At 49.6% G+C, this 16,004-nt stretch overlaps 1 protein-coding gene across 2 annotated transcripts in view; it reads right to left on the bottom strand.

The window, feature by feature from the left end:
• Window positions 1-16,004, bottom strand: part of ESRRB (estrogen related receptor beta) — a 184,193-nt gene that overhangs the window by 51,568 nt on the left and 116,621 nt on the right. For both annotated transcript variants that reach the window (XM_032287790.1, XM_032287789.1), the window contains exon 2: window positions 6,547-6,956. In XM_032287790.1, coding sequence (XP_032143681.1) covers window positions 6,547-6,956 — 410 coding nt within the window. The remainder of the gene's footprint in view (window positions 1-6,546; window positions 6,957-16,004) is intronic.

Here is a 16,004-nt window from a genome sequence, read left to right on the forward strand (position 1 = left end):
GCCAGCCACAGAAAGGGGCTCCATCTCTCAAGGGCACACTCCTACTGCCTAAATTCAGGAACCTGATGTGTAAGCCCAGGGATGCAGTCCAGGAGAGCAACATACAAGGAGAAATTGATCCGCCTGCCTGACCTGCAAATTCACTCCTTGCAGAAGACCTACAGGGGAACTAGATCCTAACCAGAAAGATATTAATCAGATAAACGGAATGTTTAATCACATCAGGCTGTCCCTAGGCTAAGACTCCCTTTTCCTAGGAGTGGTGCCTTTGCCTAAGTGTGTCTGTTTTTTCTATGCCTCCAGCTCTAGCCAATCCTTGTTAATGGGCAGATTTCTTTTCTTTAGATATGCTAGTAAATGCAATCAGGTTGGGGTCTATCTCCTCTGACTTGGAGCCATTCTCTCCCTCAGGAAGGTGCTTTCATCTGTATCTGAGCTCATCTATTCTCAGTAAGTGTCATCATAGCCCCCAGCAACCAAAAAAACAAAAAACAAACAAAAAAAAACCCTCCCTTTCATAGCATAGAATTGGGGAAGGTTGGAATAAACACCTAACAAGCACTACTAGGAGTTGATTATAGGTCCCTGAGAGCAATCTGCCTAGTTCAGTGCTATAATGCAGAGAAGTGTTTCAGGCTTTGCAGATCAGGCCGTCTCTACTGCAACTATTCAGCTCTGCTGCTGTAACACTCATGCAGCCATAGACAAGATGAAAACAAATAGGTGTGGCTGTGTCCCGGCACAACTTGATTCATACGACCAAGTGCGGCTGGCTGGCAGGCTGTAGTTTGCCCATCTTCCCTCTCTTCCCTCCCACCCTCATTGTACTACCAGCTAAGCACATAAAGATTGGTGGCCAGGCACAGTGGCTCGTGCCTGTAATCCCAACATTTTGGGAGGTTGAGGCAGGTCAATCACTTGAGGTCAGGAGTTGGAGATTAGCCTGGCCAACAGTGAAACCCATCTCTACTGAAAATACAAAAATTAGCCAGGCGTGGTGGCCACCCCTGTAATTCCAGCTACCTTGGGAGGCTGAGGCAGAATTGCTTGAGCCTGGAAGGCAGAGGTTGCAGTGAGCCAGGATCACTTCACTGAACTCCAGCCTGGTCAACAGAGAGAGACTCAAAAAAAAAAAAAAAAAAAAAAAAAAGATCGGTGGAGAAGGAATGACTCTGTCTTAGTCTTTCTAAGTCTATCATGACATCTTTGTTTCTGCAAAATTTCTTCCCATATTAGTACAGCCATTGGATTGAGCAGAAGGACATGATCAAAGGAGAAGGTAGGGTGTGACGTGACATGATTAACATGATTTTCAGAGCTTTTTTTCTTTTTTTTTTTAAGACGGGGTTTCACCATATTGGTCAGGCTGGTCTTGAACTCCCAACCTCAGGTGATCCGCCTGCCTTGGCCTTCAAAGTCCTTGGCCACAACAGATTCCAGCTTCTTAGAGACAGAACCACATCCCTTTCTCTCCTGTTTCTCCTCTGCACCTTACTCAGAGAGGGACTTAATGAATGCTCACTGAGTTCTGAGTTCGTCTCTGTGGTTGTCCAATTATAGGTCATTTTTGTCCTCTCCGTATTTTGCCTATTTTTCGAGATTTTCTGCAATTGCTACATTTAGAAACAACAAAATCTGTCCAGGCATGGTGGCTCATGCCTATAATCCTAGCACTTTGGGAAGCCGAGGTGGGAGGATCATTTGAGATCAGGAGTTCGAGACCAGCCTGGCCAACATGACGAAACCCTGTCTCTACTAAAAGTAGAAAAATTAGCCGGGTGTGGTGGTACATGCTTGTAATCCCAGCTTCTTGGGAGGCTGAGCTGGGAGTTGGAGGTTGCAGAGAGCTGAGATGGCGCCACTGCACTCTAGCCTGGGCAGCAGAGTGAGACTCCATTTCAAAAAAAAAAACCAACATAACCTAAATCTTTCTTAGAACAAAACCAAAGAGTTAATAAAATAACAGACCAATCTGTCAGCCTTGAGTTTACTTTTCCCTGTTCTGAATATAAACCTCTTTCTGGTTATGAACTTGAAACTCTCCTTGTGAGAAAGGGAAGAGGTCGCAGCAGTTCAGTCCCAACTGCACAAATGCTGCTGTTTGTCTTTTGACTTCTACGAAGAGATCATTATCCTATTCACGGTAGCAAGTAATCAAGACTATTTACAAATCTTTCATGTGGACTCTGACTTGCTGAGAACATTCGCAGCCACCAGGGCCTCTGTCAAGCATGCAGTAGGATTTCTGATTTTATGCACATTGGCCTCTCCTTTCAAAAAATGTGATCCAGAACTCTCCAGCCCATCTAAGAACAATGTGGTGAGAAGAAAATGTGACTGTCTTCTAACAAGCAATTTTTCAAACACTGACTTCAGAGAGTCTAAAATAATGGCCACCTCAGGCCAGGCATGGTAGTTCATACCTGTAATCCCAGCACCTTGAAAGGCCAAGATGGGTGGATCACGAGGTCAGGTGTTTGAGACCAGCCTGACCAACATGGTGAAACCCCATCTCTATTTAAAAAAAAAATACAAAAATTAGCCAGGCATGGTGGCATGTGCCTGTAATCCCAGCTACTCAGAAGGCTGAGGCAGGAGAATCGCTTGAGTCTTGGAGACAGAGGTTGCAGGTAGCTGAGATCACACCACTGCCCCCCAGCCTGGGCAACAGAGTGAGACCTTGTCTCAAAAAATAAAAAATAAAAAAATGACAACCTCGCCAAGACCACCTTACAATTTAGAAAGAAAAATGTTGTTATTTTGGTAATGTCAATTGACTTCAACATTTTATGTTTGTCAAATATCCAATGATTTGTGTGAAAATCATCAGACTGGAGGTTCTCACTCTTGGCTGAAGCAAGAGACAGCATCACCATGCAATGCTTTTCAAATACAGAGATGCCAAGGCCTTCCCCTGGACTCAGACTCAGGGAGTAGAAAGTGGGCAGAGACCAGGGTGCTTTCATTTTCATGTCCTGGAGGCCAGCACAGTGCCCAATACAGAAGATGCTTAATAAATATTTGCTTGACAAAGATGGCAAAGGGCTCCTTCTAGGATAGTTAAAAAAAAAACTGAGGTCTGGGGTTTCAGGAAAGCTTGCTCTACTCTTTTGCACTGCTAGAATTTTAACCTTTTTTTTAAAAAAAAAAAAAAAACACATTCATTTAAGAAATAAGTCAATTTATGACTGGGCGCAGTGGCTCATGCCTGTAATCCTAGCAGTTTGGGAGGCCGAGTTGGATCACTTGAGGTCAGGAGTTTGAGACCAGCCTAGCCAACATGTTGAAACCATATCTCTACTGAAAATACAAAAAATTAGCTGGGCATTGTGGTAGGTGCCTATAATTCCAGCTACTCAGGAGGCTGAGGCAAGAGAATCGCTTAAACCCAGGAGGCAGAGGTTGCAATGAGACTGTGCCACTGCATTCCAGTCTGGGCAACAGAGCGAATCTCCATCTCAGAAAAAAGAAAAAGAAAAAAGAAATTTATAACTAACATAGCTAAAATAATCTTAATCCTGTTAGATCAAAACAATGATTGTTTTATTTAAATATAGGTAGATTACAAAAGCTTGCTCTGTAAGATAAATGTCTGTTGTTTTCATAATAATATGTCTTAAATGATGATGTTGCCGGGCGCGGTGGCTCACGCTTGTAATCCTAGCAGTTTAGGAGGCCAAGGTGGGTGGATCACCTGAGGTCAGGAGTTCAAGACCAGCCTGGCCATCATGATAAAACCCCATCTTAAAAACAAAAAACAAAAAACAAAAAAAAAAAAAACATGATGTTAAAGTGAAAATAATAACCACAAACATTTGTTTGGCACTTACTAGGTGCTAGGCAATATTCTAAGTGCTTTATATATATTAACTCATGTAAGCTTTTCCTTTTTCTTTTTTTTTTTTTTTTTTTTTGAGACAGGATCTTGCTCTATTGCCCAAGCTGGAGTGCAGTGGCGCAATCTTGGCTCACTGCAACCTTTATCTCCTGGGTTCAAGCGATTCTCCTGCTGCCTCCCAAGCAGCTGGGATTACAGGCACCTGCCACCATGGCTGGCTAATCCTTATATTTTTAGTAGAGATGGGGTTTCACCACGTTGGCCAGGCTGGTCTCGAATTCCTGGCCTCAAGTGATCCACCTGCCTCAGTCTCCCAAAGTGCTAGGATTACAGGTGTGAGCCACCGTACCCAGCTGATATCTCACTTTTTAGATGAAGTAACTGCAGCAGAGAGAGAAACTGAGTCAGCTTGCCCAAGGTGCGGCCATAAGGGAACAATGGAACCGTGTGACCAGGAGCCCTGGTGGTTAGCCAATGCACTACACCTCAACTAACGTGTGGAACTGGAAACAAGTCCAATCCTAATGTCCTCAATTAGCTTCACAGATTGCCATCTGAAGAAATGTCAACACATAAATAATTAACAGATTCATCCCAGGGAAGCTCGGTCTGCCTCTTCCAAAAGAGAATGGAGTGGGGTGGGTACATTCCCGGGACAGCCAGGCAGAGCCCTGGAGAGGGATCAGATGCAGGGGCAGGCTGGGTGGTCCCTGGGTTTTCTCCAGTCTGATGACATCAGCTCATCACAATGACCTGCATGAGCAGGTTTCTACCTATCCTATCCCCAGCACCCACAGCCTGGCCTGGTGCTTAGTAGATGCCCAACAGATCTAACTTGATATTGACTAACTTGAATGAAAGTGCTCCGCCCAGTGCCTGCTGCAATTAAGGATAACAGCTATTGGCCCGCCACAGTGGCTCACACCTGTAATCTCAGGATTTGGGAAGCCAAAGTGGGTGGATCATTTGAGCCCGGGTGTTTGAGACCAGCCTAAGCAACATGGTGAGACCCCATCTCTACTAAAATTCAAAAATGAACTGAATGTGGTGGTGTCCACCAGTGGTCCCAGCGGTCTCTCTCTGCTGTGAATTTGATAACAACCCTGTGGGGCAGGCTCACCATTCTCCCCAGTTTACCTCGGGATGACTTACAGAGCGACCCACCAGGATTCTTGCACTCCTTTGTCAGAGTGATTCACTCTAGTACCCACAGAAAGAGGCTGCCACCCCCACGGCCATTGGAATGTGACTCAGCTGATATGTAAATGTATGGGAAAAAAAGCTTATGGGCGTGGTGGCAGTCTAGCTGCTTGAGAGGCTGAGCCCAGAGTTCAAGGCTGCAGTGTGCAATAATCATGCCTGTGAATAGCCACCTGCACCCGGCCTGGGCAACACAGCAAGACTCTCATCTCTCTCGCTTTTTGAGATGGAGTCTCACTCTGTCGCCCAGGCTGGAGTGCAGTGGCCCGATCTTGGCTCACTGCAACCTCCACCTCCTGGGTTCAAGCGATTCTCCTGACTCAGCCTCCCTAGTAGCTGGGATTACAAGTGAGTGTCACCACGCCCAGCTGATTTTTTTTTTCCTTTTTGCATTTTCAGGGTTTCACCATGTTAGCCAGGCAGGTCTAGAACTTTTGACCTCAAGGTCCATCTTGGCCTCCCAAAGTGCTAGGATTACAGGCGTGAGCCACTGTGCCCGGCCCAAGACTCTCATCTCAAGGAACGAAAGAAGGAAGGAAGGAAGGGAGGGAGGGAAGAAGGAAGGAGAGAAAGAGAGAAAGGGAAGAAAGAGAACAAAAAGAAAGAAAGAAAAAAGAAGGAAGGGAGGGAACAAAGAGAGAGAAAGAAAAAGAAAGAGAAAGAAAGAAAAGAAAGAGAGAGAAAGGCTTAAAAGATAGGTCAAACTGGGATCCAGAGAGGGTGAGTTCCTGTTCGTATTCCAACAGGCCTGAGTCTTCTACAATGAGAAAATACTCACATATTATTTGTTTTTTGTTTTCGAGACAGGGTCTTCTAGGCTGGAAGGTAGTGGTGCCATCACAGGCCACTGCAGCCTCGGACTCCTGGGTTCAAATGATCCTCCCTCTCAGCCTCCCAAGTAGCTGGGACTAGAGGTGTGTGCCACCATGTATTAATTTTAAAAAAAATTTAGTGATGGGGTCTTACTGTGTTGCCCAGGCTAATCTCAACTCCCGGCCTGAAGCCATCTTCTGGCCATGGCTTCCCAAAGTGCTGGGATTACAGGCGTGAGTCACCAAGTCTGTCGTTTTACTTATACAAGTAAAAAAGACAAAAACAAAGTGAGGGGCCCTTTATATTTCCGATAGATCTGGAATTGCAGGCAAATTGTGTTATTCCCCCCACAAAATAAACTTGTTGAGGGACACACATTTGACAGTGTACCCCATACCAGTGAGAAGCACCCAGGGATTGGCATTCTGTGGATTTTCATTGGATTTCCTGGGGCTCTGCATGGGGGACTGAGAGGGTGGGGAACGCATGTCCTTTCAACAGCCTTCTTGCAGCTGTCCAGCCCCAGAAGGAGACACCCCGAGTAAGGGAAAAGACGCCCCTCAGAAGCACTGCTGCAACAGCGCCCGGAATTGCCAGCCTCAGAATCCCCAGGGTTTCTGCCGGACCCGCAGGCAGGGCCGCCACCCCCGAGCCCCCACCCCGCGCGCCCAGGCCCGGCCAGGCCCACCACGCACCTTGGATGGTCCTCTTGAAGAAGGCCTTGCAAGCCTCGCAGGAGGCCACGCCGTAGTGGTAGCCGGAGGCAATGTCCCCGCACACGAGGCACAGGCGCTTGGGGATGGCGTTGAGCATGTACTCGCACTTGATGGCCGAGTCCTCCATGATGCCGCTGGCGCAGTCCTCGTAGCTCTTGCGGCACGGGGTGCCTCCCAGCCCGGCGCCTGCAAACATGGGTGGCGAGTCCAGACCGTTGGCGTGGGTGCCCAGGGCCAGGCCAAAGCCGCCGCTGGCGTCGGACGAGCCACTGGGGCTGTGGTGGCTGAGGGCGTCGATGCCGGAGGACGGGCTGGACGGCTCGGTCTTGATGAAGGAGCCGCAGCTGGAGCCCAGGTGCCTGTCATCCGAGGACATCCTGTTCAGCAGCCTGTGGACACAAAGCCGGAAGTCAGCCCCCGCGAGGCGCGGTGGGCGTGGCGGGCGGGCCCACCCCGCAGGGAGGGTGGCTGGGAAGGGCTCTATGCTAAGGTTTTGGTGAGATAAAACGATGGCCCGAGATCAGCTGGTCTCCACTCAGCACAGCCGGGAGCAAGTTTCTAGCATCACCTCCAGAACCTTCTGAGGCCTCAAAGAAACTTTATTTTGATCAATAATCTTTAGCGAACAAGGTGTGGTGGCTCACGCCTGTCAATCCCAGCACTTTGGGAGGCTGAGGTGGGAGGATCATCGCTTGAAGGCAGGAGTTTGAGACCAGCCTGGGCAACATAGTGAGGCCGCATCTGTTTTTTTTTAAAAAAAAAAAAGCTTAGCCGGACGTGAAGGTGTGTTCCTGTCGTTCCAGCTACTCGGGAGGCTGAGGAGGGAGGATTGCTTGAACCCAGGAGTTTAAGGTCGCAGTGAGCTATGATGGTGCCACTACATTCCAGCCTGGGTGGTAGAGCAAGACCCTATCTCAAGAAAAAAAAAAAAAAAAAAAAAAAACAGCCTTCAGATTAGGCACACTAGTGCTTCGCAAATTTCTGGTTTTAGGGTGACACAAGATGGAAACCATTCAGCCAGAATGTTTGGCCAACCTTCCTGCAGAAACAATGATACACAATGGCCACCACTGAACAGGCCTGGCGGTCCAGCTTTGGCCCAGACACTCCAAATACGGTGAACTCACTTGGAGCTTCCCTGGGAACCCCACCCTCACTAAAATCGGGACCAGAAGCAGTGGGCCGTTTGGCCAAGTCGAGAAGGAATCTTGTGGCAAAGGTACCAGCCAGATTGGCTGCCCTCTGGGTTTTGCAGCTGGTCCAGGCTTGGTATCAGAAGACAAGTCTGGAAGATGGCTCCCAGAACCCCCTCTCTCATTTCCCTTCCTAGACCCCAAGCAGGCCAGCTTCTACCTAGCCAGCCTGTTCCCCAAGAGGCATGCCTCCATTAGAAAGCTTGAGGGAGCATCCCCAGCCCACACATAAAGTCCAGGTGAATTACCAGTATGGCAAGATCACTGTGTGGGGTAACAGAATGTTTCCCGTAAACCAATCCACTCTGCCCAGACCATGCTGGTGGGGGAGAAGGCCAGCAAGAATGTGCACCTCCCACATCCCAGCTCCCAGGACGAAGGGAGGAGACCTGTCCCTCTCTCGATATGGACAAGAAAGGTAGCCAAGCTCACGCCTGTAATTTCAGCACTTTGGGACGCTGAGGTGGGCGGATCACAATGTCAGGAGATCGAGACCATCCTGGCTTACATGCTGAAATCCCATCTCCACTAAAAATACAACAATTAGCTGGGTATGGTGATGCTCGCCTGTAATCTCAGATACTTGGGAGGCTGAGGCAGGAGAATCGCTTGAACCTGGGAGGCAGAGGTTGCAGTGAGCCAAGATCGCACCACTGCACTCCAGCCTGGCGACAGAGTGAGACTCCATCTCAAAAAAGAAAAAGAAAGGCAGCCGAACTCTGGGAGATTAATTAAGGCGTGTGTTCAGGGAAACCCAGCTGTGGGTCATAGTCCAGCCAGGATTGGATCTGAGGGTGGCCTGGGTCATGTTGATCTGTCCCTGTCCTCGACAGCCTGCCTCACTCCCTGAGCCTCCTCTGTGGAGGCAGAGAGGAGGCCCATGCTTATGCCTGGAGCAGGTGAAAGGAAAGAGGGAAAGATCTTGAAAAGGAGCAAAGGATAGAGAGACCATAGGACAGCTCCAACCATGGAAAGATGACTCATGGGTAGCAGGGAGCGTCTCTCCCTTATCACACCTACAGAGCCCACCGCATCTGGCAATCCATGGCCAAACACCAATGCCACTAAATGTGTCTGTGCAACCTTATGATGGGGAGAGGCTTCCACTGTCCATGGTCTCATTAATGATTAATACAAATTAACCCCTCCTGGCTGGGTACAGTGGCTCACGCCTGTAATCCCAGCACTTTGGGAGGCCGAGACAGATGGATTCCTTGAGGTCAGGAGTTCGAGACCAGCCTGGCCAACATGGTGAAATCCCGTCTCTACTAAAAACACAAAAATTAGCTGGGCATGGTGGCAGGGGCCTATAGTCTCAGCTACTTGGGAGGCTGAGGCAGGAGGATCACTTGAACCCAAGAGGCAGAGGTTGCAGTGAGCTGAGATCATGACACTGTACTCCAGCCTGGGCGACAGAGTGAGACTCTGCCTCATAAATAAATAAATATTTTTTAAAAACAAACTAACTCCTCCTGAGGGGCTGCCCTTGACTATGGCCAGAGACAAGGAACTCGCTCTCCCATAGACCAGAAGCTGGGAGCTACAAACACAAAGCTAAAAGATAGGTTTGTAGCTTTGTCTGCCTTAGGTTTAAGGCTCCTGCTCTCCAGTTCACCATCTCCCAAAATGCAGTGTGTGAAGAGAGAGACTCCTGGGTCTCTTCGGTTCCCCGTAGAATGTTCCTGAGTCCTCAGAGATACCCTCCTATAACCCCAGCCCCTTGGTTGGGAATCTCCTCCAGGCCCTTCTGCATATCTGTGACCATCTCCCTGGGCACTGCCACACACTCTCCAGCCACTAGTGGAGTCCCCAGGAAAGACATCAGCCTGGCAGGTCATCACCTGCAGGGGCATCTGATGAACAGGCAAGGGCGTTTGTTAATTTGTATTAATTAACCCCTCCGGCACCCTTCTGAGAGGCAGGCAGAGTAGAGCTGACCGCATCCTAACTTTTAATCCCCTCCTGCTCTCCTGATGGCTGTTTTAGGTTTTGCTTTTCACAGAAACACCCTAGGGCACTGTGGAAAACCCTGCAGAGCAAGAAAGCTCCCAGACCCCAGGGGCCTTCAGCCCAAACCTTCCCCAGGCTGCAGAGGGCCCCAGAGATCCCAGGAGATACACTTGACATAAACAGTAATTATAGCAGCGGTGATGTAGTGAGCAAGTGTTCTGCGCCACCTGCTTCAGATCTGTGCCTTGATGGATAAGAGGCGTTTGCCCCAAGGAAAGTAAATGCCTCCCCCGCACCCATCTCAGGGCTGGAAAACCCTGAAGGACACCAGAGCAGGCAGCGGTTTGCTCCCCAAGCCTTGGTTTCCTCTCCGGCTACCTTCCTTGATTCAGAAGGGTACAAAGCATACTGCAGCATCTGGACCCCACCTCAGGGCTGAGAGCGAAGCAAAGCAGATGCTGGCCTCTGTCAGGGTTGGCGAGGGAAGCCCACTATTAATTTAGTGTCTGAGTCCCACTTCAGGGGGGTCTAGTAATTTCAGTTCTCCAGCTTTCTTATTTCCATGACTTTTTTTTTTTTTTTTGAGATAGAGTCTCACTGTGTCACCCAGCGTAGAGTGCAATGGTGTGATCTCAGCTCACTGCGACCTCCGCCTCCTGGGTTCAAGCAATTCTCCTGCCTCAGCCTTCTGAGTAGCTCGGATTACAGGTGCCTACCACCATGCCTGGCTAATTTTTGTATTTTTAGTAGAGATGGGGTTTCACCATGTTAGCCAGGCTGGTCTCAAACTCCTGACTTCAGGTAATCTGCCCACTTCAGCCTCCCAAAGTGCTGGGATTACAGGCATGAGCCACCACGCCTGGCCTCATTTCCATGACTATTATTTTGGCCTCCTCAACATGCCTTTTCTAGGAACTATCAATGTGAATTGTGGGCACCTACTGTGTGCCAGGTGCTGGCCAGATGATGGGAACACGACAGGCACAGCTCACAATCTCAAGATGCTCATACTTTCATAGAAACAACAGACACTAAACCAACACACGTGCACAGAGTCACGCGGGTGCCACGCTGATGGGGGCACTGCCACGGTGCCCCTGTCTTGCTTCATCATTCACTCATTCTTCATATTCACAGATTATATGAAGACCCGCGAAGGCCACAGCGTCTTTTCTGGGTTGAAAGTTCCTTCTGGGCTCTTCCGCTTGTTTTCCTCACTCTCAGGAGCCGCCTGGCTGCCCCTCTCAGAGGCTGGGCAATCCTAGTGACCCTCCATCAGGCCCCAGCTGCATGCGAGACACCTTCTTCTGTGCCATTTTATTTAATCCTCACAGCCTGTCTGCTCTCCCTCCTATCCCCACCTTACAGAAGGAAAAGACTGAAACTCAGAGCCTGTCCCATTCACCTGAGTCCTGGGAGAAGCTGCGGTCTGAACGTGACTGCAGGTGACTGCAGATCCGTGTTCCTTGCTTCACAGCACTCTGCCTCTCTGCTACCAGGCCTGGGCAAGAGCCACTCCAGGCAGGGACCTCATCTTTACAACCCCCCAAAATGCAGACAATGTCTGACTGCCACCCAGAGTTCCAAACCTGGAACCCCATCACTGTTCCTTCCCTCCCTCCCATCCTCCTCTCTCTCTTTTCTCTCTTTCTTCCTTCCTCCTTTCCTCCCTTCCCCCCTTCCCCTTCCCGTCTTCCCCTCTTCTCCCTTACCCCTTCCCCTTCCCCCCCTCCTTCCCACCTTCCCCTCTTCCCCTCTTCTCCCTTCCCCCCTTCGCCTCTTCCCCTCTTCTCCCTTCCTGCTTCCCCTCCCCCTTCCCCTCTTTCTTTCTTTTCTTTTCCTTTCCTCCTTTTCTTTCCCTTTCCTTTCCCTTTCTCTCTCTCTCTCTCTCTATCTATCTCTATCTCTTTCTTTCTTTCCACAGAGTGGCTCTGTAACCCAGGCTGGAGTGCAGTGGTGCATTCTCGGCTCACTGCAACCTCTGCCTCCTGGGCTGCAGCGATTCTCTTGCCTCAGACTTCCAAGAAGCTGGGATTACAGGCACCCACCACCATGACCAGCTAAATTTTGTATTCTGCTTTTCTAAAAAAAAAAAAAAAAAAAAAAAAACAAATGCTGGCTATCTAACCTGCTTCACCATGCGTCTCGAATTCCTGACTTCAAGTGATCCCCCCCACCTTTACCTCCCAAAGTGCTGGGATTACAGGATGGGCCACCACGCCCAGCTTCACTATAATTTCCTAACCCATGAGGTGTCAGAATAGAGAACTCTCTGGAAGCAGAGGGGGAGAGAGGCACAGGGCTCTCTGGACTGCCTGGCCCCTGATGTACCAGGCAGGGGAAAGAAAGTTGCTAGAGAGCCCAGACCCTCTGGGAGACCTGACCACTCCCTCCATCTGTCCCTGGCTCCCAGGACCTCACGTGTTCATTCATTCAAATGCAAAATTTAAAGGCAGGCCTGCAAGGTGGTTTAAGCCAGTAATTCCAGCACTTTGGGAGGCTAAAGCAGGTGGATCACCTGAGGTCAGGAGCTCAAGACTAGCTCTGGCCAGCATGGTGAATTCTCATCTCTACTAAAAATGCAAAAATTAGCTGGGCATGGTGGCACATGCCTGTAATCCCAGCTACTAGGAAAGCTGAGGTGGGTGAATTGCTTGAACACGGAAGGCGGAGGCTACAGTGAGCTGAGATCATGCCACTGCACTCTAGCCTGGGCAGTAGATCGAGACCTTACCTCAAAAAAAAAAAAAAAAAAAAAAAAAAAAGAAAAAAGGAAAAAAAAAAAAGAAGAAAACAGAGCAGATGTGAGGACAAAACAGAGTGCGTCATGGAAACGGGATGAGCAGAGCCAGCTAGAAGGGTGGCGACAGCAGATTCCATCCTGTAAGGTCAGGTGGAGTGAGAAGGGGCAAGTGTCTGCACTTAGCAGTCAGGGGGGCTGGGGACCTTCACCAGGCAGGATCACAGCATGGTGGGGTTAGAAGCCACATTACAATGGCTGGAAGCAGTGAATGCAAACAATTCTTTCAGGAAATTTGGCCGTGAGGGGAAGAGGGCTGGGTGGAGCAGGGGTGCCCTTGTGCATGCAGCAGCCTCCTTGTAAACAAAGCATGCCCTCCTGGACGTGGGGGCTGCGGTGTACAGAAGGAATGTTTTGTTACTATTGCCGGTATTCATTGTCAGCTTCTTTGATGAGAAGGGGGTATGTTGAGAATGTAAGGAATCTAAGGTATTTAAAAATTAGGTATCCATACCTTCCAGTTGGCCCTGAGCAATCTTGGTCCTACCTGCTGACCCAGTGTCATTACCAAGCACCCCTGTTTTCTTTCCCAGAAGTAGATCATGAATCATGTGGCCACCCTATGTTAAATACTAGCAGTAAAAAGCAAAATAGACATTTGAAGACTGAAGACACAAAATCTGTGTCAGTTTTTCTCAAACTGTACTTCAGCCTTCATCGGAGGCAGCTGAGGGGATTGGTGAACAGGTGGCTTCCTAGACCTGACCCCACTGACGTCATATTTTGAAGTGTCTCTGCAGGCAGGGCCCAAGAAATCTGCAGGGAGCTTTTGTTTGGTTTTGGTGTTGTGATTCAATTAGGGTTCAAAAAGTGATGCTGTGGTGAGAGGACCTTGTAAGAGTTTGCAAGGAATCCAGCCAGGTGCGGTGGCTCATGCCTGTAATCCCAGCACTTTGGGAGGCCAAGGCAGGCAGATCACTTGAGGCCAGGAGTCAAGACCAGCCTGGCCAACATGGCAAACTCCATCTCTACTAAAATACAAAAATTAGCTGGGTGTGGTGGCATGTGCCTATAGTCCTAGCTCCTCGGGAGGCTGAGGCAGGAGAATCACTTGAACCCAGGAGGCAGAGTTTGCAGTGAGCTGAGACTGTACCACTGCACTCCAGCCTGGGAGAGAATGAGACTCTGTCTCCAAAAAAATAAATACAAATTAAAAAACTAAAAATTAAAAAAAAGAATTTTCAGGGAATTTGGAGTGCAGTTAGAAAAATAGCTTATGCAGGCCAGGTGCGGTTGTTTACACATGTAATCCCAGTACTTTGGGAGGCTAAGGCAGGCGGATCTCTTGAGGTCAGGAGTTCGAGACCAGTCTGGCCAACATGGTGAAACCCCGCTTCTACTAAAATACAAAAAAATTAGCTGGGCGTGGTGGTATGCACCCTGTAATCCCAGCTACTCGGGACGCTGAGGCAGGAGAATCACTTGAACCCAGGAGGCAGAGGTTGCAGTGAGCCGAGATCAAGCCACAGCATTTCAGCCTGGGCAATAAGGGAAGAAAACAACTTCAAAAAAAAAAAAAAAAAAAAAAAAAAAAAAGAAAAGGGGAAAAAAGCTATTCAGTAAGAATGGGAGTGGGAGGGCAGGTTGGCTGTGCAGATAGGAAGTTCATAGGTGGCAGGGGGTGCATTCAGTGAGGCCCTCTTTAGCCCCCAAACCCACCCACGCCACATCCACTCAGCCTCTAGTGGCTCCATGAAGTAGGAGGAGCAGGGAGTGAAGGCGAGGGCCGGAGGGCAGGAGGGCTAGGAGAAGGAGGAAAGTTTGCAATGGTAACTATGGGAAAAAGAGGAAGCAGAAATCTGGGACACAAAAATTCTCCAGGCCCCTTAACTCACGATGCAGGTGAGACAATGCAAGGGGAGCCTATCTCCAGCTGCTGAGACCTGGGTTTCCATCCTCAGCACTACTGACATCTGGGGCTGAGTCATTCCATGTTGTGGGGCTGTCACAGCACTGCTGGATGCTCAGGAGCACCCCCAGCCTCTACCCACTGAATGCCTATAGCACCCCACCCCCAACTATGTGAGCCAAAACCTACAGACAGTGCCAGATGTCTCCCTGAGAGCAAAATTGCTGAGAACTACTGAGTTAGAAGTAATCGCTGACTTAGAAGGAAGAAGGCGGACAAGGGAGTGATGTCAGAAAGGGCGGGATTGGCAGAAAATGGAGGGGCCGCGATGGTGGTCTCCAGGAGGCCAAGGCTGAGGTTCAGCAAGAGGAAGCAGCAAGGAAGCTGGAAGGCTGGGAGACAGTGTCTGGGCCTGAGACTGGCACTTCAGATTTCAGAGGTGGCCATGGGGTAGTGGCCGAGCCGGTGTCCAGGAGTAGCAGTGGCAGGGTGAGGTGGGAGGCAGCTGACCCTTGTGTTCTGGGGAGGAGCGGGGTGTGTCAAGCCCATCATCTGCAGTTGGCTGGGACCCAGTTCCCCACTGGATCGATGACTATTGACTCTTCATTGGGGGGAACAGACGCCCATGCAAGCAGCCTTTGAAAGGGCAGTAGTCAGTGGTCGAAGCCCTCGGGGCGTCATTTTCCCTTTGATTCATCTCCTAACTGGAGCTTGGCAAGCGCTGCCCTGGCCTCAATTTCACCCCATCTGATTAAACATGGCCTCCCTCGTGCCCCAATCCAGCTCTGCCCCGGGTCTTCTCAGTAGCCAGCCTGGGACCCTGTTCCCTGCGCAGCCTGATTCCCTGGGACACTGAGCTTGCTGGGGTGGGGGCTCTTCCTGCCTCGGCTGGACATTGCTCTGCAGGTTGAAGATTTTCCTAATGCCGAGACCGGGGTAATCTCAAAAGTCTGAATGAAACCCAAGTTGCTGAACTATTTTGCCTTGGACCTCTAGAGGAAGAGATTTCAGGGCATCAACAAGAGATCATCATTGTTTTTTTGTTTTGTTTTGTTTGAGATGGAGTCTTGCTATGTCATTCAGACTGGAGTGCAGTGGCACGATCTTGGCTCACTGCAACCTCCACTTCTCAGCTTTAAGTGATTCTCCTGCCTCAGCCTCCTGAGTAGCTGGGACTACAGGCATGTGCCACCATGCCTGGCTAATTTTTGTACTTTTACAAAATTACAAAATTAAAAATTTTGTATTTTTAGTAAAGACGTGTTTCACCATGTTGGCCAGGCTGGTCTCGAACTCCTGTCCTCAGGTGATCTGCCCACCTCAACCCACCTTGGCCTCCCAAAGTGCTGAGATTATAGCTATAAGCCATCATGCCTGGCCTCTCGATTTTTTAAGCTGGAGTCCCAAGGATGTATCCCACACTAGGTAGCCTGTGGCTGGTCAGGGGGCAGCAGACAGAGGAATGGACTGGCGTGAGAAGCATCTAGCTTGCTTTCCTCTATGGGGTAGAGTCTACCCACCACAACCAAGAATCTGGGTCAGGCTGGAGAACTGTCCCCTGAGCCCTCGTTGGCTCCCTGCTGGGGTGATGTATTTAAGGGCAGGAACAAGCAGCTGGGCTACTTAATGGCTACAAGCCTGCAAG

Source organism: Sapajus apella, unplaced genomic scaffold (genome assembly GCF_009761245.1).
Source record: "Sapajus apella isolate SASKATOON/1434 unplaced genomic scaffold, GSC_monkey_1.0 scaffold20, whole genome shotgun sequence".
In the NCBI taxonomy this organism is placed as follows: Eukaryota; Metazoa; Chordata; class Mammalia; order Primates; family Cebidae; genus Sapajus; species Sapajus apella.